Source organism: Pleurodeles waltl, chromosome 3_1 (assembly GCF_031143425.1).
Source record: "Pleurodeles waltl isolate 20211129_DDA chromosome 3_1, aPleWal1.hap1.20221129, whole genome shotgun sequence".
NCBI classification, from domain to species: Eukaryota; Metazoa; Chordata; class Amphibia; order Caudata; family Salamandridae; genus Pleurodeles; species Pleurodeles waltl.
This window is the reverse complement of record NC_090440.1, coordinates 989562015-989588564: the sequence shown is the minus strand read 5'-3', so window position 1 is coordinate 989588564 and position 26550 is coordinate 989562015. Positions and strand designations below refer to the sequence as shown.

General features: G+C 43.0%; 1 protein-coding gene across 1 annotated transcript in view; it reads right to left on the bottom strand.

Moving 5' to 3' along the window:
- LOC138283303 (regulator of G-protein signaling 19-like) overlaps window positions 1-26550 on the bottom strand; it is a 155967-nt gene that overhangs the window by 79459 nt on the left and 49958 nt on the right. The window contains exons 2-3 of the mRNA XM_069221319.1: window positions 16476-16597; window positions 13363-13458 (exon numbers count right to left, since the gene is read on the bottom strand). Coding sequence (XP_069077420.1) covers window positions 13363-13458; window positions 16476-16594 — 215 coding nt within the window. The 5' untranslated portion in view covers window positions 16595-16597. The remainder of the gene's footprint in view (window positions 1-13362; window positions 13459-16475; window positions 16598-26550) is intronic.

Below are 26550 nucleotides of genomic sequence, written 5' to 3'. Positions count from 1 at the left end.
TGTCTATGTTACAATCCCAATGTAAAGAGTCTCATGGTGATACAGTACATGTGTGATTTCCATAACAAAGGTTGTACAATACAGAGGGACATATTGATAACAGAGTTGTCATACATGATCATTGACAGTTACACAGAACTTGTTTTTAAATTGTATTTATTGAGGAGTGCAAAACAATATGTGTGAATTGAAACAGAAATAACACAAAGTAAATAGTGAATTGTTCAGTCATGGTGGCTGAAATCATCAGGGTAGCTGCTACACCATTTGAAAACACAAGTCCAGTGTCCTTGCAATTTAGACAAAAGGAGTTAGGTTTTAGAACAGTCAACAAGATGTTTCTGTGGCACAGAAGGGGAACCAATCAGGAGAGCTTCACTTCCTGCCAGGGGGGTTGGTATTGGCATCTGCTCCTCCTGGATGTCTGGGTGTACATCCCTATTTGCAGGGGGGCAGGCTACAGAGGGTGGAGTGTCTGAGGCATGTCCTTCCCCTGGCAGGGCCTCCATTCCAATAGCAGCTGCAGATGTTGAAGGGCCAGAAGAGTCATTACACGCTAGTGGAAGAGGCATGATGTTGTGTGGCAGACCTACTGAAGGTAGTGTTATTGTCCCTCATCACCCCAGCAATGGAACCCAGGATGGCATTTTGTGCCTGCCACTGCTGCATGACTTCCTGGTGGTTGTCCCTCTGCAGCTGTTGGAATTCCCCCATCATGGTGACTACCTGGCCCATCATGCCTTGGGAATTTTGGTAGGCTTCCAATACTTGGGAGATGGTTTCCTAGTCAGTATTGTCCCTTTGAGCCCCATCCTCTGGCCCCTACCATCCCTCCCACCCAGCCTACCCCTACATGCCTGTGCTCCTGGCACAGTGTGATCACTCCCACTGGTGGCAGGACCATTATTGTCAGGGGTGACAAGAGGAGACTGTTTGACTGACAAGCTTCATCCTCAGTGTCCACATATCCAGGGGTGTGGTCCTCACTGGTGCCTTCATCCAGAGGTGCACTGGCAGTCTCTGGTATCCTCTGCATGGTGACAATGGCAAGGTTACCTGTGGGAGAAGTAGAACACAGAGTTGCTGCACGTGATGTTTCAGTTTGAGTATAAGTGATGTTGTGTGAGATGCACATAGTGCCTTAACATAATCCAGAGAAATTACAACGACAGCTGCTGCCAAATCCTACTTAGTACAACATGATACTCTAAATGTTCAATACCATACACCATGCACAAAGATGATAAACTATGCTGGTAGGTATTAGACTGCTGATACCCTCTTATATTGTCTGACTATTGACATGGGTGTTATCCTTTGTTGCCTAGTGAAGTGTCTGGCATGATACATGTCACGAAAATCTGCACAATGCACAACCGTGTCATAGTAGGGACACAGTATAGGTGTAAGCAATTGGCATTGACCTCTATTTAGATGTACTGCATGTGCATTAACTTTGGCATCTATATCCCCCCCACCAGGTGAGTCAATTACATTTTAGTTTTTTTCTTTAAGGGCAGTTTGATGGGTCACTCAGCTGTGTTTTGATTTTAATGATAGTAGGAGTGGGCCATTGCACTGCTGTCATTGCCATAAACTGTTTCACAGTGGAACATTCATGAGGTGTTAGATAGGTAGTTAGTTTCATATGCATGATATCTCACATTTGGTGCACTGTTCAGGTTTTTTTAATGGTGGAATATTGCCTTCTGGGAGTTGTAGTGCTATCAGTTCTCAGTACTTCACATGCCATTCTCAAGGGCTGCTGAGCCAGGTGAGTTTAGTGGACATGTGGCATGTCATACAGGGGTATTGGGACATTTGGAAGAGGGGTGGTGGGTTGTTTGTTAATTGAGGTGGGGTAAGGTGGTGAGTGAGGATGTAGGACAAAACAATTGGGTGACATGAATGTTGCGGGTACTTACCGGACTCCACTTCCCCAGGTATTCCTGTAAGGTCCTCAGGAGAATGCAGGATGTTCAAGACCTTCTCCTCCCAAGATGTGAAAGCAGGGGGAGGGGGAAGGAGGTGGAGAACCACCGCCAGTCTTGAGGACCGCCAGCTGGTGCCTTACGGCCATGGAACATACCTTCCCCCTTAGGTGGTTCCACCTCTTCCTGATGTCCTCCCTTGTATGTGGATAGCTGCCTATAGAATTGACCCTGCCGACTAATCTTTGCTGCAACTCAGTTTTCGTAGCTATTGATGTTTGCTGGACCTGTGCTCCGAACATGTGTGGCTCTACCATGACAATTTTGTCTACCATGACGCTCAACTCATCATCAGTGAAACATGAGTGTTTTTGTTGGGACATGGTACTGGTGGTAAAGACAGTGAGGTAGTGTTTAAAATAAAATTTTTGAACAAAAAGTAAGTGATGAGGTGTAGGTGCTGTGATGTGAGTGGGTGATGGTCACTGTGTGTTCTGTGTGAAGGTAAATTGTGTGTTGTGTATGTTGTGCAGGTGTGTGATGTTTGCGTGGTGCAATGTGTGCAGGTGACAAAAGTTGTCATAGAAAACCTGTGATGGTAATTCCTCCTCTGTGGTGTTCTGGTTGCAAAGGATTGTGGGTTGTGTAAGGGTGTGTTATGTAGTGGAGTGTGTAGGTGTGTCAAGTGTGTGGATGTGTGTCAGGTGTGGGATACTCAAACTATCCAATGTGGTGTTGTGTTCAGTGTGATGTGAGTTCAGATCGCTGCGGTTTGCACTGTCAATGGTTTTCCACCAAGGAAGAACTGCTGTTGTGATTTGTGGATTGTAATATGATGGGAGGATTTTTGTCAGCGTGGCAGTGCTGGTGTTGGGACCGCCTCTTTTTCGTCCTCCAGTGTCCTGGTGGTTTTGCAAATTTGGCTTTTTTTTGGCGGACTTCACAGTGTAACTCTTAATCTGGCGGTCGGATTACCAACAACATGGTGGTCTTTTGGCGGCCGCCACAAGGGCGGTCTTACCGTCAGACCAGCAAAGTCATAATGTGACAATGCTACGCCTAAAACCCATATGAGTAGCATCCACAGTGAGCAAACACTTTTGACCAGGAGAAAAAGGTGACATAGCTGGAGCCAAAACTATTAATTGTTTGACTTTTTCAAATGCTTCCATTAAAAGACTCATCCCACATAAACTTCACACCTTTCCTCAATAGATTCTGTAAAGGTTGCACCACAACAGCATACCCCTGAATGAATCCTGAGTATTATTCACTCATTTCTAATAAAGATTTGAGAGTATCTTTGTCTTTGAGAGGTGCACCATCCCTTATTGCTTGGATAAGTGATAACTTGGGTTTGATGCCTGATGATGTGATTCAGTGACCCAAATAATCCTCTTTCTATGAATTGCCATTTTTCATCTTTTAAGGTTATAATAACTTCCTTAAAAATTGCCAAAGTTTTCTCTAAAATATTGTGTCTGTGAATATCAGTACATCATTTTGGAATGCTTGTACACCTGTGATGCCTGATGAAATGGTGCCTATCTTTGAAACAAACACTCGCTGCTGATGCTATGCCAAAGGATAGACTCAAAAATGTATATGCTCATTCTTGCAACTCTGCAGCAAGTGGTATTTGGTGGTATGAAGACCTCAGATCTAGCAATAAGAAATACTTCACATTACCAATACTGGCCAACAAATCCAGGATCTTGAGCAATCGGTGATAATCTCTGATTATGTTTTTATTAAGTTTGTGAAGGTTGTCACACAGGCAAATGTCTCCTGACAATAACGATGGGTCTGACTCATTCTGAGTATGTAGTATGTAGTATGTAGTAGCAATACACCTTCCAATTCTTGTTTATCAAGCAGCTTTTTAAGATCATGTTTGACACTCAATGGTATGGGTCTAACTTTGTAAACCACTTGCATAGCATTTTTTATGAACGTACCTCTCAAGGACAGCACATTGACCGACTCATTACTTTCCACAAAACTAATAGATGAATTATTATAAGCCTTGCTCAATATTATTGAACGCTAAATACTTTTTCAATGTCTATTACTTCATTTAATGTTGGTTCCCTACAACTTAAAAAGTGTTCTTGTATCTTTTTAGAGAATCTCCCCTTTCAAATCAGGCCTTCCCGAATGGTTTTCCCCACCGGAGCAGAAAGCGGCCTTATCAGCTGCTTCTTGCTCTGGTGGGGATAATGAAGTGTGACGTCAGCGTGCCTTGCGGAGCGCTGACATCACAGATGGGCTGGTATGGGTGCGGGGGAGACACAGAACTCTTCCGTGTCTCCCAAGAGGGTATTAAATAAAAAAAAAATCCTCTGGTCAAACCCCTCCCTGGCAGCAGCCACTGGTCATGACATGCACCAGGGAGGGTGTGCGGGCGTCGGCCACTGACACCCGCACCTATAGGGTTAATATAGCTCCTACTTTCTGAAAGCAACTTGAAAGAAAATCAGCTTCACTTTTGTGTAAAGCATCATTAAGTTACACACCATCCAAGTGGTAGTAAAGAGTTAATGCGTAAATTGTCAGGCTGATGTTTCTCCGGATGCACCCAGCCTGTACTGAGTGCTAACCAATGCAAAATGCTTGATAATGCATCTTGTTGAAAATGTACATAGACTCAATGGGAATCATTCCCAATCCAAGATGGCTGACACATTTAATGTGATCACAACCCTGTAATATTTTGCGAAATTTGGTTAATCTTCCAATGAGCATGGAGTGGTGTAAGACGTTGATGAGAAGCAGAGCATGAGGGTGTACATCCAGTGTATATTTAAGTGAATTTCACTGGCTCGTGCAATCCATGCTACGTATCGGAAACGTATCGGCACCAAGTCTATCCGAAAATACAATGTGGAAGAAAGCCAATGATTGACAATAGTTGTAGCAGATCATTGATTATTGAAAAGAGTGGCTCCAGAACAAGGTACATCTTCCTGACTAATTTGTTGTAAGTGTTGTGGAAATGTTGACGGTGGGCTCCTATATATCAGTTTTCATCCTCATTGTCAAATGTTGTGTAGAAATAAGATATGCCAGATAAGTCAGAAGGGTGTTTTAATTTCAGAAAGAGGAGTCCACTTTCAACAGTGACTGTGACTTCCAACTCAAACTAACTCTCAAACAGTTGGTTGAGATCCACAAATGAGCAGAACTGGAACATGGAATACATTGTAAAAGAAACATGTTTACAATCAGTAAGTACAATGAATGATGTCCAAAAAACAACATAGGATTAAGAACATAGGGCCAGATGTAGAAAGCTTTTTGCATGGTGCAAACTGCGAAAATCGCAGTTTGCGCCATGCAAAAAGCCTTTTGCGATGCACATTCACCATTTGAGAGTTGGTAGCGACTTGCAAATTGTGAATGCCACTCGCAAATAGGAAGGGGTGTTTCCTTCCTATTTGCCACTCGCATCGCTATTTCGCAGTTACCACCAGTGTCACACTGGTGGTAACCCATTCGCAAAAGGGAAGGGGTCCCCATGGGACCCCTTCCCCTTTGTGAATGTTGCCAATAAGTGTTTTTCAGAGCAGGCAGTGGTCCAATGGGCCAGTGCCTCCACTGAAAAACCGAAACCAAAAGGTTTCGTTATTTTTTTTATTTTGCAACTCGTTTTCCTTTAAAGAAAACGGGTTGTAAAATAAAAATAAAAAACTGCTTTATTTAAAAAGCAGTCACAGACATGGAGGTCTGCTGACTTCAGCAGGCCACCATCCCTGTGAGTGCAGGGACTCGCTATGGGGTCGCAAAATGCGACCCACCTCATTAATATTAATGAGGTGGGGCTTTGCGACCCCATAGCGACTCGCAGTCGGTATCTCAGACACCGTACTGCATCAAATTTTGGGAATCGGAAATTGCGAGTCGAACCGACTCACAATTTCCGATTCGCAAAATTGGACTTTGCTACATCTGGCCCATAATCACTATAATAACCAAACTACACTATGGGCCTGATTACAACTTTGGAGGAGGTGTTAATCCGTCCCAAATGTGACGGATATACCACCAGCCGTATTACGAGTTCCATAGGATATAATGGACTCGTAATACGGCTGGTGGTATATCCGTCACTTTACCATCACTTTTGGGACGGATTAACACCTCCTCCAAAGTTGTACTCAGGCCCTATGTCACTTATGTTTTTTTCCAATCCAGAGAATAGTTTTCAGGTGTATAAGGACTTGGTGAAGCTTTAAACTTTGCCCACAGATTGGAACTAAGGGGCTGATTTAGAGTTGGGCGGACAGGTTACTTCATCACAAATGTGATGGATATCCCATCCCCTATATTACAAGTGCATTATATCCAATGGCACTTGTAATACAGTGGATGGTATATCTGTCACGTTTGTGATCGAGTAACCCATCTGTGAGCCTCTAAATCAGGCCCTAAATTGCCATACTTTGTCCTTTCCCTATTGTGGGAGCTACTTGACTTCACTTCAGAAGAGTTTTAATTGTGCAGGACTTCCACAGTCCATTTTAATCTATGGATGTAGCCACATACCAAATGATATCCTGTAGCCAGATGCCCTGCCCGGAGGGGGGTGGTTTTGCACTGATGACCCTGGGTGACATTGCAGTTCCCAACTATTGTGTCTGTCACTATACATATGCCCTTTTCTTTCCAGTATTACATTTCTTCACTTTACTATCTTTACACTTTATGAAATTGACTAAGTTTGGTATTTAAGTCTTTTCAAGTTTGCAAAGGCCTTCGTTCTGGAACCCTCCAGCAGATGCATTCATTTGAAAGGTCACAGCATGGCAATGTGCCTGTACAGCACTTTGCAGTGTCCATGCCAACATTTGAGCTATACTGTATGTACTAGTCCAGAAGAGTGCATAGAGTTATGTAAAATGAATTGAAGATGCCAAGCTCATGAATATCTATGAGACAGACCACCATGGTAGCATTTGCACTGCGTTGGCATCACAACACATGTTCTTAAAAGGGACAAAGGACACGATATCACAAAGAAAGTGTTGCATTGCAAAACAGGCATCAGACAGAGGACTGTTGTGTGCACACTCAAGTCCATATTTATACTTTTTGAGGCAGAACTGCGCAAACGCAGTTTTGAGTGAAAAAATATAGGGCCTCATTATGAGGCCGGCGGGCGGCAGTCGCCGCCCGCCTGGCGGGAACCGCCATATGGCGGCTCCGCAGTCGAAAGACCGCGGAGGCCATTCTGGCTTTCCCGCTGGGCTGGCGGGTGACCGCCAGAAGGCCGCCTGCCAGCCCAGCGGGAAACCCCTTCCCACGAGGAAGCCGGCTCCGAATGGAGCCGGCGGAGTGGGAAGGTGCGACAGGTGCAGTTGCACCCGTCGCGAATTTCAGTGTCTGCTAAGCAGACACTGAAATTCTTTGTGGGGCCCTCTTACGGGGGCCCATGCAGTGCCCATGCCATTGGCATGGGTACTGCAGGGGCCCCCAGGGGCCCCACGACACCCCATACCGCCATCCTGTTCCTGGCGGGCGAACCGCCAGGAACAGGATGGCGGTATGGGGTGTCGGAATCCCCATGGCGGCGCAGCAAGCTGCGCCGCCATGGAGGATTCCTGAGGGCAGCGGAAAACCGGCGGGAGACCGCCGTTTTTCCCTTTCTGACAGCGGCCAAACCGCTGCGGTCAGAATGCCCTTGAGAGCACCGCCAGCCTGTTGGCGGTGCTCTCGTGGTCGTTGACCCTGGCGGTCAATGACCGCCAGGGTCAGAATGACCCCCATAGTGTCAGCTTGCAGCATTCCAGAGCGCCAGCCAGGCACCAAATTTATGGAATCCCGCAAGCTGGCGCAAAGGGTGGGCTAACATCTGGGAAAATGACATTAGCCGGGTGGGGGTGGCGGTATGGGGGAAGGGAGTTTTGCACCAAAATATGATGCTAGGCTGGTCAGAGGTACACAAATGCCTCTAACCAGCCTAGCGTAATTTCCTGATGCAAATCCATCCATACCACATGAGTCTTGTCTTATAAAAGACAGGAGTCGTGCTCACCACCCCAATGGCCAGCACAGGGGACAAGGGTCCCCTGGGCATTGCCACTGCACCCATGCCATGTAGGGGAGCCTACTTCAGGGCCTCCAATAGCACTTTAAATAAATATTTAAAATACTTACCTCTACTTACCTGGGATGGGGTCCCCCCATCCTCTGTCCCTCTGGTGTGGGTGGGGTGTTCCTGGGGCTTGGGATGGGCCCCTGTGGGCTCTTTCCATGGTTTTTGACATGGAAATGGGTCCACAGGTCCCCTAACGCCTGCCCTGACCCAGGCATTAAATAATGGCGCTAAGCAGGCTTAGTGCCATTATTTAGGCCCGCCTCCCACCGTGCACCTTTTTTGTACAGGAGGATAAATAAGGTCCTGTGGCCATAGAGTCATTTTTGGGACGGGAACGCCTACCTTGCATCTCATTGATGCAAGGTGGTTTCATGCATCCAAAAAATGACTGTTACTCCAATATTTTGGCGCTAGACAGGTCTAGCGTCAAAATATAAGTATGGAGTTAAGTTTGCGCTGAATTAGCGTAAAAAAAATTGCGCTAATGCAGTGCAAAAGAAGTATAAATACGCCCATTAGATCCCAGCAGCGGCCAAAAAGAACATGTGTCCAGTTTTCCCTTTAGCAATTGTTCAAGTCTATCTTTGGAGAGCACTGATCTTTCAGTGCTTTAAATGATAGACAGTTGCAAGGAGGGCCACACCTCCTTGCTCTTCTCATTCTTTTACAACCTGCAAAGGTTTTCAGTGTATACACTGTAACTTGCAAGGTCAACAGCAAATTACTCTGCAAATGTTTGCACATTGTGAAATGGGAGTTTGCATAAGTATAACCTGTCACTTTGCAGAGTACACGCTTACCATGAGCAAATCTATTCCTATACCTGCGTCCTCTTCTGGCTGAATGCCCTGCAGAGTCACTATATATGTCTATGTTTATTTATAGCCGATTAGCTCCATATTCTTTCCACTATCAAGCTCCCCTTGGCATATACTGTAGTGTGGGTAACCTTCCCTGCTTCCATTGTATTGAATTTTAAATGCATTCTTCCACATACTCCATCATATTCATACATCTTTACAGGCCACCAGGTCCAGTAACACATTGTAGCACTGATCTGATAGATTTATTGATGCCCTATGTTCAATGTTCAAATAATGTGGTTATATTATGGAATTGTACCATCAATCCCGCTGTTGCTGCTACTAAAGACATCCTAGAATGATAATATCTTTAGATATTAACCAAATAATACACAAGCCCACTCATCAACCAGGTCATACAAATGACTTGATTTTTAGCGACATTAGACCCATGGAAGTCTTGGGTTTTACTCCCATTGCTTGAACATATCCAGCATAAAGTGGATCCATTTTTTAATTCCTCAAAGATATATCATTTGTAGGGTGAAATCAACAGTTAGCACACTGGTGTAAGTAGATTTAAGAGATTTTAAGCTGACATGTAAAATAAGAGAGAAATTAAGAGATGATCTTACTTTTCAGCCAATCATGCTGCTTATAATGCTACACTACTGTCATAAGAGCCATAAGCCAGTAACAAAACAGGCTTCCTAATAAGCTGACAAAATAAATAATGTTAACTTTATCACAGACATTTTTAAATTGATTACCTCATTAGTTAATCAGGAATATTGTCCAAACTCTACTGTATCCTCCCAGAGGATATGAATATTTTCAAAATTCCATTGTATCCTCCTAGAAGATATGTGATACTAGTTCCCCTTTTTCGTGAGAAAACCACTAAATACATTAATCCATTTTACAATTTAAGAATTAGAAGAATATCCAGTGGTGTCTTCTAATCTTTCATCAAAGTCACCTCTTACAACACACTTTCAGGAAGTAAAACTCTCCAGTTAAAGCCATCTATTGAGTCCGGCTCTCAGCTTGATCCTTGACCTGCTCACATTTTCAATCTATTGGAGCAAAGTATTCTCCCTTTTACCCAGCACCCACTTTCAGAAAGTAAAACTCTCCAGTTAAAGCCAGCTATTGAGTCTGGCTCTCAACTTGATCCTTGTCCTGCTCATATTTTTAAACTATTGGAGCAAAGTATTCTCCCCCTTACCCAGGAACTATGTTATATGTAGCTCATATATGGATCATTCTCTAAATGCTACCATTTTCAGTCTTTCCTACTAGACAGCTCTGTCTGTTGCAAGATGTATTGTGGGCTTACAAATGACATACAGAGGCTTGGAGCCTGCCCATTGCTTGCTACTGGTTGGCTCTAATGTCACTCTCAATTGCCTGCTTCTTATTTGTGTTGGAGATATCCAATTTTGTCTTTGTCATGGATCATTGCCTCTTTACCATCACTTTTGAATGCCTGGCTTCTAAGATTCTACTGCTTACTTTTCAAGCACCACTTGATTTTTCAGTTAACTTCTCCATGAGAGTGCATGTTTTTTCCAATTGCCTCCCCTGCACCCCGTATGCTCTTTGTCATAAGTGCACTTCTTCCAATCCCCTTCATGTCTTGCTCGTACTTGTATACTTTCCTCACCCACCGGTCTGATATTCCCTGCCCACTACATGTTGCTTTCACCTGTTGCTTCTCCTCCCCACCCAGCCCTTTGTGTTACTTTCACACCCATGCCCTCCTCTCTCGCCTCTTGCTTCTCTTCCCTACTACCATGAACCTCCTTGTTCACTGCTCACACATGTGCTTCTCCCCACTCTTCCCCAGGTTGCTCTTTCACCAGTTTCTTCTCCTCTACTTCCCACACTGAGCATATTGCTTCCACTGTCCCCCTCCACTTGGGTTTCTTCCACCACCCACTTTAAAAAAACTGCATTTGCGCTTTTCTCTTTTTAGCTACCAATCCAACTCAGATTGGTAACTAACCAGGCACAAAAATCACACACTCATCATATTGTAGGTGTGCGCAGTTGTTGTGCGCACACGCCTCAAAATGATGCGGGTGACAGCGTCAACGGCTTTTTAAAATTCTTTAGCCATGCTGCACAGCATCAGGGATGCTTTGCAGAATGGTTAAAAAAACATTATAACGCCAATAGGTCCCGCAAGGGAGACCTATTAGCTTTGGCAATGCTTACTAATAAAGATGATTGAACAGTAGTGAATTGTCTACTTATTAAGCACATGAGCAAGAAAATATACAGGACTCTTATCAAGCAGGCTTCAGAGCCACACACAGTACTGAATGAGTATTAGCTACAGTGTTGGACCTTCTACTTCTGTTGGCAGACCAGGAAGGAGCATGAGCAGCCTTGATCCTCCTTGACCTGTTGGCACCTTTTGATACCATCTCCAATTATATATTAATAGAGAGTCTTCATGAAACTGTGGTGAGAAATATTGACCAAAAAGTTAAGATTCCAAGCTGTCTCCCTTTCACCATTTTTGTTTTAAGATATTGTTGTGGAGATGCTGAGGAACTTAATTGAGTCCTATATTATTAATCATTTGCATGATTTCACAGGCGAAACTGATGAGAACCGTTAACCTCAGTTTCAAAATGTACACAGGTAGTAACCAGATTACAGTAAACCTCAAGAAATCCACACCATTGAACATAAATCTTTCTGTACTTGCCTGATATCAGCTATATCATAGATGTCAGCTACATTTCTCAAAGTTAACACTGAAAGAGCAGAGATTCTTTTGGTTGGAAGATCAAGTCCTTTAGAAATAAGAGAATATTGGCTGGCCGAACTGCCGCTTCCCCCAAACCATTAAAAGAAATCTGTAATCTGGGGTTCCACTATGATGGGCTGTTTACCTCAGGACCTCAAATTAATAACATTTTCTTTTCACGGTTTTTCCACCTTAAAGTGTTGACAAACATCACTCCTTAATTAGGCCTAAAATCTTGTCAGTTTATGATTAAAGCAGTAAAATGAGCAAGGTTGGATTATAACAATGTTGTTTATTTTGGTCTGCTCAAAACATTAGTAAGAAGGCTAACTCAAATCCAGCAAGCGGCCATTAGACTAATTTTTAGTCTTCCAAAACTGTCACATTTTACTCCCAACAAGGCAGCCCTTCATTGATTGCCTGTGCCAGAACTAATCATTTAAAAAACTATGTGCATGGTACATCACACCTTTTTATAAAACGGGGCCTGAATTTCTACAGCAAAAGTTTAAACACAGCACTCCCAATCAACCTTTTAGCTCTTTTGGAGGTATTTTACTTCTGCCACTTTTCAAGCGTCAGATCCAGCTAGCCACAGATTTTTTCCCTTTTTTAGAAGTACAAATGTCGACCTCTTTCCCTTAAGCTTTTCTCTTGCTTGAAAACCATTTGTCCCTTTGAATACAATTTAAGGTAATTTTATTTTCTAAAAATTCAATTTACAATTACATTTTGCTGATTATTCATCTGCTTTCTCTGACTGTATCATGGTATATTTCTATAGGATCCTAAAGCACTAGCATACTCATTTGGGTGAAAGTTCTACAGTCTACTGATCTTACATTTAAATCAACTTAAATCAAATGGACATAGCATATTATAGCTAATTGTGATATATGCATAGATATTATATCAGGTGTCCCCTTTCTGTGAAAATACCAGTGCAACCCATTTGTATACACTCGCTCACAGTAAATTTGTTGCTATATTTCCCTTTCAATTTGCACGTTTGCACAGTTTTAACATAAGTATGTTTGAAGAGTTACTTTTACCATAAAAGCGGAATCACATCTAAGCAGAGAAAATACAGTGCAACCAACAAAGAACATTTCTACATTCAATAACAAGGTCTATGAATACTAACACTCTCCATCAATAAATGATGCAGTTGCTTCACACGTTTGACCCTCTTGCCTACAGAATTACCATTTCAGACCCCATATACGTTTAGTCATATGCTTTCAGTTTTCTAATTGCTAGTTTTGAAATTGTACTGTGAAATCTTAAGTTAGCTTTTAAATCCATAAAATAAGAATGATCCGCTTTGGCATGTTAAACTAATTGGATTTTCAAGGCAGCTTTTAGAGTCAAAATCCAGTGCATAAGTATCTGGTAAGAGCTCTTTCTTCTATGATCTGGTAACAAATATGGCTGGTTTCCTGTTGACACTACATAGTTAGGTGATTAAAGCCCCTGTTGATAGAAAAAAAACTGCCAATTTGTTTTAAAAATTCATTTTTAGTCGGAGCATTCTTTAAAATATCCCAGCTTTTGGAATAGGTTTATCCCTAATTTTCCTTACAATTGGCTGTTTGTTTCAACATGCTGCAATTTCAAATGTTTGCAACATGTGTCCAACACAGGCACTGCGAAGGCCATTCAGAGCAGGTACCTAGCTCTGATGTATTATGACACACAAGTTCATTCCACTGAGCACGATTGAAGCCATGAAAACATGTACCCAACCTATGGGGGGCTGCTTAAACCCACCTCTCTTCGATCCTTTGAGGGCTCTCCAGTCTCGTGATAGATTCTGCTCTCCTGGCGAGGCTGCCCTCCTTTCTGCGAATTCTCATTGCTAGGCCCCTGCAGCAGACATAGGAGAGGTTGGTCAGTATTAGGTAGCCTGGAGAAACATAGGGACTGCCTTCAGTGAGGAGCACAGTGGTATGCAAATGCAACTACTGGGAACACTAGCTAAAGGCTATGTCTATAAGGGGTACAGCTAATGAATGCCAGATCATTTTATCTTATATGTGAGAGATCCATGAGACTGTGAAGCTGCACTGGTGAAATTACATTGAGATTTTTGTGAAGAATTAGGGTGCATTAATGTGTATAAGGAAAGTAATAATGGGCAAACAGGGGATCCAGGGAAGCTCCAGAGGCAGGTGATGAGGAACATGTATGCCTTTTGAGGTATATCGGATCTGTGATGTGCAGACGGGTCTTGTGATGTTCTATGAATCAAGTCATCTGTGAATGAATTAGACTAAACTAAAGTACATATGCCAATGTCACTTGCCAAAAGTTCTTATTAGCTTCATCAATGACCAAACATTTGATGTATTGTCCAGCATACTCACACTTCCCACCATCATAGAGGTATCTTATTTTATGTTCTAAAACACTGTAAGCTTTGTGTACTGTTTTTAAGGGAGCCACTATTTAAAATCAATATTTGAAGTGATTGCTAAAAGCATTGACAAAGCCAATAGGCCTGTCTTCCATTTTGAATCCTGGCTAGCATGTTAAAATATCTGCTGCAGTAAAACAAAATACTGCTGTCTGTGTGCAATGCATCTAAGAGATAAAAAAACATAATACTTGATGATTCAGTATGCTTTTATTTATATTAAAAAGCCCCTCATACATAGAAATACAAGTACTCTGTAGAAAGTGGAAGGATGCACTAAACAGCCAACGGCATGGGGAGAGAAATAGTTCTTTGAGATCTCTATGTACAATTTAAAACATTGGTAACAAAAGGTTTCGGGCCAGCTTCATTGCCAAGTTAGACCTAAAAAAATCTGACCTTGAAAATACACTAAAATGCACAATGCATATTGTGTGAGGCGCTGATTGAACTCCACTCAAGTGAATAAGCAATAGTATGTAGGATAGTTTCAAGACTCCATTGAATTGCATGGGGCCTAAATATTTAATCGCATCCAACTTGTATGTGCGTCATGATAAGATTAATTGTACTATGTGAGCCCAGTGTGTGGGGGCACTGAGTAGACTCTCTTTGAATGTAGAACACCTAAGGTTGAGGGAAACCAGTTATTCTCCATTGAAGCATGAGAGGACTGGTACATGGAAATTCAGAATCTTGTGAAGCGGTTGAAATCCGTTTAGTTGGAGACATTTGAAGATGAGTGGGACAACGCTGAAGAATATGCAAGACTTTAATTGGGTGGGGACACTGATGCAGCAAATCAACACAAATGCAATGCAAAATGTGTGGAAAGTGTGACTCCATTACAGAGTGCAAGTTTGGCTACAAAGGAGTGAGTGGCACTGCAGTGAAGTGTACGAGGCCAGTTATGCCAAGACAAGGCTGCATAGATGTACCCAAGGCCAGTGAAGTGTGCAGAAGTTTAGTAGACAATTGGAGAGTAAGAAGCGGTAGTGTGGGGAAAGAGAGGAACTTTGCTAAAGTTTGTATAGAGTCACTGTGGTGAAATGCAGTGAATGGACAACAGCCTTCAGGCAGAAATTCAAAAGCTCCACTGAAACATGAAATGACAGTTATGTTGGAATGAACGAGACTCAATAAAATGTTTACAGCCTGCAGGAGGGACAGTGAAGCAATGTGCACCATATTAATTTGTGACATGGCAACAGGCCTCCTTGATCAGCCTGGGAGTTCATATTTGCTTTTGAATAAGATGGCTCTAAGGTTTGTGGCATAAATGAGGCTCCTGTGCAGGGTAAGATACCACAGTTAAATGAATAAGCGAGACTACATCACAATGTATGAAACCAGGTATAATGAAATGGGTTTCATTGTGTTGAAATGGATTAGATCAGTGATGAGGCAATGAAAAGGGTTCCGTTGCAGTTTAAGAGGACTGTGTGGAGATACTATAAGAGATTCCATTATGGTGAACCAGAAATGTGTTGACGGACTGAGAAAGGCTCCATTTCAGTATATGTGGCTCAGAGACGAGGGCTGGGAGGAGAAAAACTAGATAACGGTGACTGAGTTGAGTGAAGCGGAATTGAGAGAGGCTCAATTACAGTGTATGAGACAGTGAAAAGGAACTAAGCAGATGCTTCTTTTTCAGTGTACTAGTTGAAGAATTGGGAGAACTTTCATTGCAATGTATGAGGCCCACAATGAGCAGCTGGAAGAGACCCCATTACAATGTATGGACAAGGGATGAGTGATTGGGAGAGATTCCATTGCAGTGTACAGACAAGTGATGAGCGATTGGTAGACTTTCTATTTCAGTGCATGAGACAAGCAATAAGATGATATGATAATGCTTTAATACACAGTGTGAGACCAGTAATATGCAGATGAGTTGTACTACACTGCATAGTATGATACCACAGATTATGGGATGTGAGAGACTCCATTACACTGTATGAAACCAGTATTGAGGAATTGGGAGAGATTTCATTTCAGTGTGTGAGACCAGTGATGAGGTATTGGGACAGTGTCCATTGTAATATGTGAGGAGGAAGGAGATTCAACGGCATTGCATGAGATCAATGATGAGTTATTGTCAGAAGCTGAATTGTAGTGTGCAACACATGTGAAGAGGGAAGGAGAGACTGCCTTGCTGTGTATGAGACAGATGATGAGAGACTTAAAGAGCTTACAGTGCAGTGTAAGGAACAAGCAATGAGAGGAGATAACAGGCTCCACTGCATTGTAAGGGAAGAGTGCTGAGATACTGGGAAAGACTGTATTACAGTGTGCAAGACATGTGGTGAGATAATAGGACAGGCTTCACAGTGGAGGTGATGAATGCTTCATGAAGTACAGTGCCTATTCATTTTATGGTGATAGTCCAGGTGCTTTTTTATGGGGGGACAGTGATACAATAGCTGATTGTAAATGGCCTCAAACACCTGGCAGGAATGCTACTCACCACAGACAGGTGCAGCACAGGCAGCAGGTCCGTGGGCAGCGGCAGCAAGTGGGGGGACTCAGAGGAGTGCTGTCTGTGTCAGAAGAGCGCCTCTGCAGCTCTGACTCGTCAGACTCCATTTCCTGGAGAGACAGAGGGGAAGAATGCAGTGGAGAAGAGAGCAGAGGTTAATACAGTGACTTGCCAGAGGTAGAGCCCCCAGACTGAGTACTAGAGTTCACCCCTCATAAACCACATGGTGGAGGGGTGTGGGTGTACGTGAGGAGGAAGCAGGTCTGAAATACCATTCCCACCTTTCCCAGGGCCACCCTATGGCATCTTGTGACAGTAAACTGCAGGCTTTAAAATACCTACTCTCTAAAAAAGAAGCGCTCATTCATTCATTTAGCAGACACAGCAGACGAAAACAGAACAATCTACAAAAAGCCTTCAGTTTATTTGACAGGAAATATCACCTAGTGTTCACAGCCACTTCTACTTTCAGGAAGATATGTAAAAGTAAATATCAGGCCTTATTCACAATTTCTGCTAGTCGAGGAAGGACAAGTACTCTCAGCCTTAGTCCCACAACCCCTACTATTCAAGAGCAGATATATGAAAGGAGCACTTGACCCTTCTTAAGAGCCCTGGCATATGCATAGCAGAGAACACAGGGGGACACAGCTCTTCTTCACTGCCCATGCTTCACACTTGTCACTTCTCCACAGTCCAATATCTCTCAGCCCTTTTTCATAATGTCAGATATGTGATAGGAATATCCAGTCCTCCTCTAGGGGCCCTGCTATGTGGGTCAGATCTGTGACAGGAACATGTAATCCTCTTCAAGGGCCCTGCTCTTCTTTGTCAGATATGTTGCAGGCACACACCACTCCTCTCCACATCCCTTGGCATTATATGCCATGCCTCAAGCATGCGCCACTCCTCTCCACTGTCCTTGCTGATCTACTTCAGCCATGGAGCAGATATACTGTGCACTACTCTACAATCACTCCTATTCTATGTAATGTGTACTGTAGACACACTAGTCTGTCTAAGATGTATGGTGGGAAGAGCTACCTACACCATAACACTTGTTGTAGGATAGATATACCAGGAACACCTACCCTTAATAAGACATCTTAGACAAATGCACAGTCTTATGTCCTCATTGGCCTTACACACTAAAAACACTAGTGCTAACCACTCTGTTGCCTAAACGGGCAAAGTGATGCTACCCTAACAGAGTCTCATCAATTCCTCTTTTAAGGCACCTCCTCCCTTTAGCCATAACAGGTTTGGCACCTGCTCTTATTTTATTATATGAACATTATTCTTAAGACATCCCAACATAGAAATGAAAATATTTGGAAATTTGCTTGGAAAATACTAAATTTTTCTCTAACCTGGAAGACACATACTGGATTTACTCCATTAGGAGCAAGGTAGGCACCAAGATCCTTCTGATGTAACCACCTCAAATCTCTTATTTTCAACAGGAACATGAAAATACCTCGACATGTTTATTGGGTGACCACCGGAGACTGGTTTAACATTCATTTTCGAGAGACACATTCCTTTCATAAAATGATTTATATACTTGTAAAGAAAAAATGCTTACTTTGGAGGAGGAATCAAACATAAACTCAACATAGCTGTTACTGATTTTAACACAATCCAATAGATCACGAACCTGCAGGACCACCTCATCACAGACCTCCTTCACATTGCTCCTCAGTTTACTTTCACTCCAGCAACAACTGACAAAGTGTCTGCCACACTTTTTACAAACTGCTTTGATGAGAAATCTTTCTCGTTAGCCATATGGCCTTCTTGCCCACATCTGAAACATTTCCTTTACATGGTGATGCTTTCCATCCTCCATTACTCTCTACAACACTCACATCAACATCCTTACTGATGTCACCTCTTAATTTTTCCACACAGCTCAACATGTGTTGAATAGCACTCAGCACTCAGTGTAACATCAGCTAAAGGTGGCTCATCTGTGAGGCACAACTCCTCCCTCATTTTTTCAAATTTACAATGAAGTGCAAGCTGGTCCCTTATGCCTTCTTCCAGAAGAGCATCACATTTACAGGAAGATGCTAACATTCTTCACACAATCATATATTCCTCCACAGATTAATTTTCTTTTTGTACGTGTCACTCAAGATGTTATCTTTCCACAATAGTTCTAATTCTTGGTAGATAGTATCGTTTCTTTACAGCTATCTTTAATTCTTTCAGACCATGGACATATACTTGTGATTGCTCTGGCAAGTTATCCAAATCTTCCAGGCCTTCTGCTCCTGAACAGAGGTGTAAAAAGTGCCAATTTCCTTTCAGCACTAAGATTAGTCCACAGGCATGTGAATAATTTTAAAAATACCCTTTTCCATGTATTCCAACTTAAATTGGGTTCCCCATGATGTTATGAGAAGAATGGAGTTGATATTACATTTTGCTTGTCTACATATAATACAAAATCAATATGTGATATGTTCAAATGATAAAAATCTATGTTTTGGTGAATAATAATAACATTCTATTACTAATGAAGACTCATGAAGAATACATTGTTGTGGTTGAAATCTGTCGATCCTAATTCATGTGAAAGAAAGTGCAAAGGTTTCTTGAAACAAAATGGAGTATAAGAAAAAAACAGAATGGTGCACAATGTTCCTTTTATCCTTTTAAATATAATATATTTTAAGTAAAAGTAGACAGTCTTGTACTGCTAAATCACTGCACACATACTACAGTCACTTACCAGCAAAGTGCACAAAGAGTAAATTCACACCTGGATAGAGCACTGTGTACATAATAAGGGCCTATCAGCCTATGTCTAGTCATGTGCAAGGCTCACTGCTGATGAATATGTTGAACACAAGAGGATCTGTTAGGCAACAGTTGATTGTGCATCAGTTAAAGCACATGGAGACTGACCCATGCGGACCACACAGAGCCTTCTGTGCACAGTTGTCAAAGCTCCCAATCCAACACCACAGGCACAAGAGATGCAATCCATGTAAGAACAGGCAGCATCTGCAAGATTTCACGGTGCATTCCAATACCAAAGTTCTGCGCACTGACATGACAGAATTTACTCAGCGTCTAGCTTGGTAATCCTTTTGGCAATGGGGGATTGAGGAGCTGCCTTTTAGCCATACACCCCTGGGCATTTTGGCCAGGTGGCATAGTTCGAGATAAAGAAGTGCAGGGATTGGCTAGGTTAGCAGAAGGAGAGGAGTTTAAGTAGAGCTCATACACGCGTAGGGATATTTAGTGTAGAAAAGTTGAAAGTACACACTGGTCAACAGGAGCTAGGAAGCTGTTCCTTCCCACCCACCCCTAGCATAGGCAAGGTTTACTGGTAGGATGTAACTCATTTGAGGCCCGAGTCGGTTTTTTGTGGGACTGGTACAAATTGGTTTTGATTAAGCTGAGTAGTGTCACTGTTAAGCACATACTTGTTGGACGGTAGTTGGACAGTTCAAAAATTATTTAGAAGGAAATGGGGCATGTTTAGACCCATCCGAGAAATCTGAGGGGGTTAGGAGAGGGCAATTGGAGAACAAAGAGGAAGGAAATGTTTGGAGGACACGCAAGAGTTTGGTTGGGCAAAATCTGAATTTAGGAGAGACTGGAGAGTTTGTGTTTGACATTTGGTATGTGAGGGCGTTTTTTTGGGAGGAGGAGGTGGATGGTTAGTTGTCATAATGTTTATTGAGGCCGTGTCTAAATAGTTTTCATGGCTAGATGGCAGGGTTTGTATTGCAAGATCTGCACCTGTCTCATTAAAGTACCTTTTCCACACACAAGAATGGCTCGTGTGTTTCTGGATGTGGCGTCTCTCTCAATAGATGTCGGAACTCCCCTGCCCTCTTTTCAATGCTAAGGAGCAACCGTGAAGCACTCTACATCAGCACATCACTGCGACGTGCACCTGAATACTTCTGTAGCCTGTAGATTCCCTCCAACACAACTTCAGGAGGGCAACCTTACTACACAAGGAATCACTGTCATGTTAAGGTTCAGTCCACGGGACTCCTCGTCGCCAGTGTGACAAAGCGGCCACCACATATTAGCAGGGCCAACTTTAGTGTAGGTGGCATCTGGTGTGACAATATTCTTTGGCGCCTTCATCCCCCCATGACCTTCTCCTTGGATTCCCTCACTACCACCCAGCAAAAGTACCCCTCATTTTTCCATAGCCCCTCCCTCACTCACATACATTTCATTTGTTTTTAAGCACTGGTAAAGGCTGCCTTTACTAATTCTCTAAGCTATTTACATAAAATACAGAACGTTTCTTTGCAGCAGGCATATTCACCCGAAGGCTACTTTATGGCAAGTTAAAACTACCACTAGACAAAACTATGATCACTCTCTTGCAAGAACATTAATCACAAGAGTTATCTTGAAATTTCTATTGCTTCCTGAAGGCTAGATGTACAAGGAACCCTGCAGCAGGTGCTTTTATATCTTAAGTCATTGTAAAACACAGGAGGGGCACCCCTGAGGTCAGTGCCTCCCCTCTAGGTCAGCACCCAGTGCGACCGCACTGGTCACACTGCCTTAAAGAAGGCCTTGCATGTTAAATTAGGTAAAAGTACTCTTTACTTCAAGCTCAGCCACTGACCTCTCTAAGGTGTCAGAGAAACAAAAATACACCACACATTATAATTAATTCTAAAAATACATGCTTACCAAATCTTAATACTAAAAGAAGTTAAAACTAGCATATAAACAGACACCAAACCTTTTAAATATATGTATGGTAAGATAGTTCATTGACTGCTTGCACTTGGGGTTAGGGTCGCCACCTTTCCAAGAGGAAAAATACCAGATTTTTGTTGTTGTTTTAAGTCTGCAGAGACGCAATACTAAATAGGACTTTAAAGAAAATTAAATGTATTCATTTGTACATTGACGTTTCTGCCTTTGTTTACTTTAAACATTAGTTAGAGATCGTTATTATAGCTACAGAACACATTTAAAAGTGTTTTCTATTTGTATTTGCTGTTTGAAGTATGTACAGATAAAGGGTAAAAATATCGGCTTTAGGTGATTTGCTTATTTTTGTACCAGCTGGACATTAAATACCAGTGGTGCCAGAAGATAACTGGACAGGTGTCAACACTATTTAGGATCTTTATGTATGTCCTAAGGTCACTGGTTCAAGTCCCTTTAAAATGGACTCAAACTCTCATTTTTCTGAGGTTGACAAAGGAATATGTTGAGCAGAAAGAGCACTAGAGCTCCTGGGCTAGGCACACACATTCAAGCTCAGAATACTACTAGAAGTAGCAGGGAACTGGCATTGAAAACCCACACTGAAGTTCAGAGCATTCATTCTACTAGGAACATTAGGGGCATATTTATACTCTACTTGCGCCATTTTAGCATCATTTATTTTGAAGCTAAAATGGCACAAACCTATCGCCATATGAATACTTTTACGCTAGACACGTCTAGTGTCAAAATATTGGGCTTAGCGCTATTTCTAGGATGCGTCAACCCACCTTGCGTCAATGAGATGCAAGGTAGCCGTTCCTGTCCTAGAAATGACTCTAAACCCCTACCGCCATATCTATACTACGGCGCAGAGACCATGCGCAAGGAGTAGCCGGGCCCAGATAATGGCGCTAAGCCTGCTGAGTTCAATTATCTAACGCCAGGATCAGACCAGGCGTTAGGGTGGCAGTGGACCCATTTCCGTGGTCAAACACCATGGAATGGGCCCACAGATGCCCACCCCAAGTACCAGGAACAATCCCACCCACACCAGAGGGACACCAGAGGATGGGGATCTCAATCCTGGGTAAGTATGGATAAGTATAGGTAAGTAGAATTATTTTTTTGTGCGCCATTGGGGGCCCCTTTCATGGCCCCCCCCCCCCCTGCATGGCACTGGGTCCAATGGCCATGCCCAGGGACACTGGTCCACTGGGGATGGCCATTGGGGTGGTAGGCATGACTCCTGAGACAGGAGTCATTTTCAGGTGCTATTGCGTCAAGAAATGGCGCTAGGCTGGTTAATGCCATATATATTGGCATTAACCAGCCTAGCATCATTTCTGGTGCCCTAACGCCATTTCCCCCTACCGCCACCCTCCCCTGGTTAGAGTTTTTTTTATTTTGATGCTAGCCGATCCTTACTGCTGGGTTGCAACATTCTATAAATATGGCAACAGGTTGTCTTCAGGAATGGCGCAAGCCAGCTGTAAACTTTTTTTACGCAAAACTGCGTTTGCGAAGTTCTGCATAAAAAATTATAAATATGGGCCTTAGTGCACTGGCCCTAAGCACCCAAGTCTATGGTTAGAGGTTCTGTGCTAAGCACCCACATCAAATTCAAAATACACATACTCATACACAGAAGTACTAGAGTGCCAGTGCTAAGTAGCCACATCCAATTTTGCTGCGCTTGAGCTGCTCAGGAGTCTATAACACCTTGCTCTGGTTTGCCAGTTTGCCTTTAGTGTACATCCAATTTGTGTACACTGCATTTGTGGTGTCAGTGAAGGGATGCACAAGGTTCCCCCCAAAACATCAAGTGCTACTGAGGAGTAGGTCCTCAACCCCAAAGATAGTGCCTTATCTTTATTCTAGCATGGCCATTCGCCAATTGTTGACATTAAATTCAGAGTAGAGATAATCAGTGTTTTAAATTCACTTGTAAAATTGGGAAAACTTATGCACATCCCAAGTTTTACACTTTTCAAAGGTCACCCAAAGTTTTTGCTGGGCAGTTTAAAAAAACGTAGTTTTACATTGTTTCTCCCTTGGAATAGCCTACTTTTTAAGATTTGTTTTAAATTTTTATGGTTCATACACTGCAAAAACCAAAAAAATACAAAATTTGATTCATATGTTAAAAACTGTTAAAGACATGCTCGTTGCAAACAAACAGTGGGCAACATTTTGACTATTCTTGTATGCCTAACCTCGACCATATATGAAAAATCCCACTGTTTTTGCAATTAAGGAATTATGGATTGTTATTAAGAATAAATTACTGCTCACCAAAAATATCTCTGTTGTAAATACCTTTGCTGAAAGTCATTCTTGGTGTATTAGGTAGCAGTGGTCCAATAAAGTTATCATTATTTAAGATGGACCAATGGTTTGAAAACACCTCCCTAGTGGTCTGTAACTGGACAGTGAATGGAACTACTAATCCAATGGCAATAATCTGGTGTGCTACATTGTGATTGGGTCTGTATCCATTGATCAAATCCTCCATATTTAGTATATCAATATAGCTTGTGGCAATTCACAGGACCTCATGGAATAACCCCTCATTTGTAGTCTTGGTAAAGCATCCCTATTGGCCTGTTCAAAATGTTTGGGTTATTACAAATTGTTTTTAACCTGATAAGTTCACCATATGGAATGTTACATTTCAATGACACTGGATGACTACCAATTAAACCCATTAAAGGAACGCCTAGCTGTCTTTGAAGCCCATATAGCAGCTTTGCTCAGTTCTCACACTGCATCTTGTTCTTAGAAGAACATTATTGAAGCCTCTGCTATTTCCATTTTCTGTATTGGAAAGCAGGGGGAGGGTGCTACAGTGGATTTGTCGCTTGCTACCATTTAGGGCCGGAACATGGGTATCCCTGTGCCCCCTTCACAAAAAAGCCCCACTAATGGCATTGTGGGATCTACAACTATGATACATAGCAACGGAGGTGTGGGACTATGTCTGCGTTAAGTATAACTAAGGGGTAGAGCTGTTTGGCCATGCAAAAGGGTGATGACAGAGAAACGGTTAATAAACCCAGCACAGTGAACTCGCATCTACCTACCCCTTGATTGCTGTACAATGGACCCTGTGTGTGGGTCGCACGCAGTTAATTGAGCTCACACCTATGAGGGATGATCCTATGGAAACCTCAGCACCTTCAGTAACTCACATTTGTAGCTCATCGATAAAAATACTTAGTTGGAGCATTGCTGGTCTCTGTTCTAAGACACAGCTCCCATACTGGCAGTCATTTATCAAAACATATGATATCATATTAATGGAGAGGACCTGGGACATTAATCCTATAGGTCTTGATGGTTTACATTGCCACAGGCATGGGAAGTGCAGAGGCCCCCCTGCCCCCCCCTGCACTTGTTCTCTGCCAGCCTTTTGATGGTGGTGAAATCATCATGACAAGGCTGGCGGAGAACCAGGTTGTAATCAACAGGGCGACACTGCGTGCAGCGCCGCCCTGGCTGATTGCAACCTGCACCTATCGTCAGCCCTTTGGGATCACTGATCTACTGACCACCAGACTCATAATTAGGCCCTTTGTGTTCCATTAACTAGAATACTATGTCTATCAGTTGTCAAGTAGACCGTGAGGCCTGGGTGACCCACTTTTCACAGATTTATGCAGATAAAAACGCTAACTATGAGGGGTAATGCAGACAAAGACCCTACCTCATTTGTTACAAATTCTCTACAGGAAGTTACTGTTGCTTTTCAGGGGAGTGAAGGAGGGAAAGCACTGCGTTTGGATGGGGTTCCAATTAACATGATTAAATGCATTTGGAACTTCTGGGTCCCACTGCTGACTGACATATTTAACAGTTTAACCCACACCACAATACCGGCCTCTTGGGTCACTTCGGTCAGTGTCCCTATCTTTAAGAAAGAAGTTCGATCCCCACCAAAATGCTACTGCCCTATATCATTGATTGACATAGCAGCAAAGATTCAAGGCAGGGTTTTATATAACAGGATACTGAAGTGGGTTAATTATACCATTTTAAAAATGTTTGTCAATATGGTTTCTTCATTGAAATAGGTACAGTGGAGCAGTGTCTCAATTTGCACTTAATTATTGGGAAGTATAAAGTGCTGAAGCAGTCATCACTATACTTTGCTTTTATGGACCTGTCAATGGCTTTCGACTGTGTGAACCAGTCCAAGCTGTGAAAGCTCCTTTTTGAGATGGGGATGGATCCAACTTTGGTACATTCGCTAGTATCCTTACAAATGGGCAATAAAGCCAGGGTCAAGTTTGGTCAAAATGGGGAACTTTTAAGAGAGTTTAGTACTCAACGGGGAGTTCATCAGGGTTGCATGCTTGCACCTTTGTTATTTATTCTAGATATAAATAAACTTAGTCCTCAGCTTACTGAGGCCCTTATTATAAGTTTGGCAGGTGGAAAAGGCCGCCCCCCCAAACTCTAGTGGTTGGGTTACTGCCTATGCGGCAGACTTCCCACAGCCCCTATTATGAGTTTCCCGCTGGGTCCCGCCCACAGGCCCAGCAGGAAATGCACAACAACATAGACTCCAGCTCATAACAGAGTCGGCTGCTATGCTGTTGTGTGTCGGGTGCACCAGCATTTGTTGCGCAAATCGCTGTCTGCAAAGCAGACAGTGACTTGCGCAATGGGTCTGTCCAGGGAGGCCCCCGCACTGCCCATGCCAAGTGAATGGGCAGTGCGGAAGCCCCTTGGGTCCCCCGGCAACCCGTCTCCACCAGCCTTTACATGGCGGTGAAACCACAATGTAAATGCCGGCGGAGAGAGACGTCGTAATCCCCAGAGCTGCGCTGCCCTAGTGGATTGGGACCGCTGGCACTGCCAGGCCATCAGGCAGCCGAAAAGTGTTAGTGCCAGCGGTCCAAACGTGGCGGTAACGCCACGGTCATAATATCGAGATCGGACCGCTGCTTTGGCACAGTCCAACTGCGACCTCGAGGCTGGCGGTCTGAGGACTGCCAGCCTCATAATGAGGGCCTGAGTGTATCACTGGTGTTCCCAGGATAAATGGTGCACCCCTCCTTACATTACTTTATGCGATTGATGCTGTGTTAACAGCCCGCACCCTCAAAGCCCTGCGATTATTAGTTGATTCTTTTGTACATTTCATGGTGCACCTTGATTTATCAACAAATTATGCTAAATCTTTTATAATGCATTGGAGTATGAAAAGCACACATTTATCTTCGATCACAGGCACTATTACTTCTTCCCGCTAGGGGGTCACATTTAATTCAAGAGGTTCTTGGGCCCCCCCATAGCTCACAGAGTAGGATGAAGCTATTAAGAGCAGCGGGTACACTTTGAGGCTTCCATCTCCACT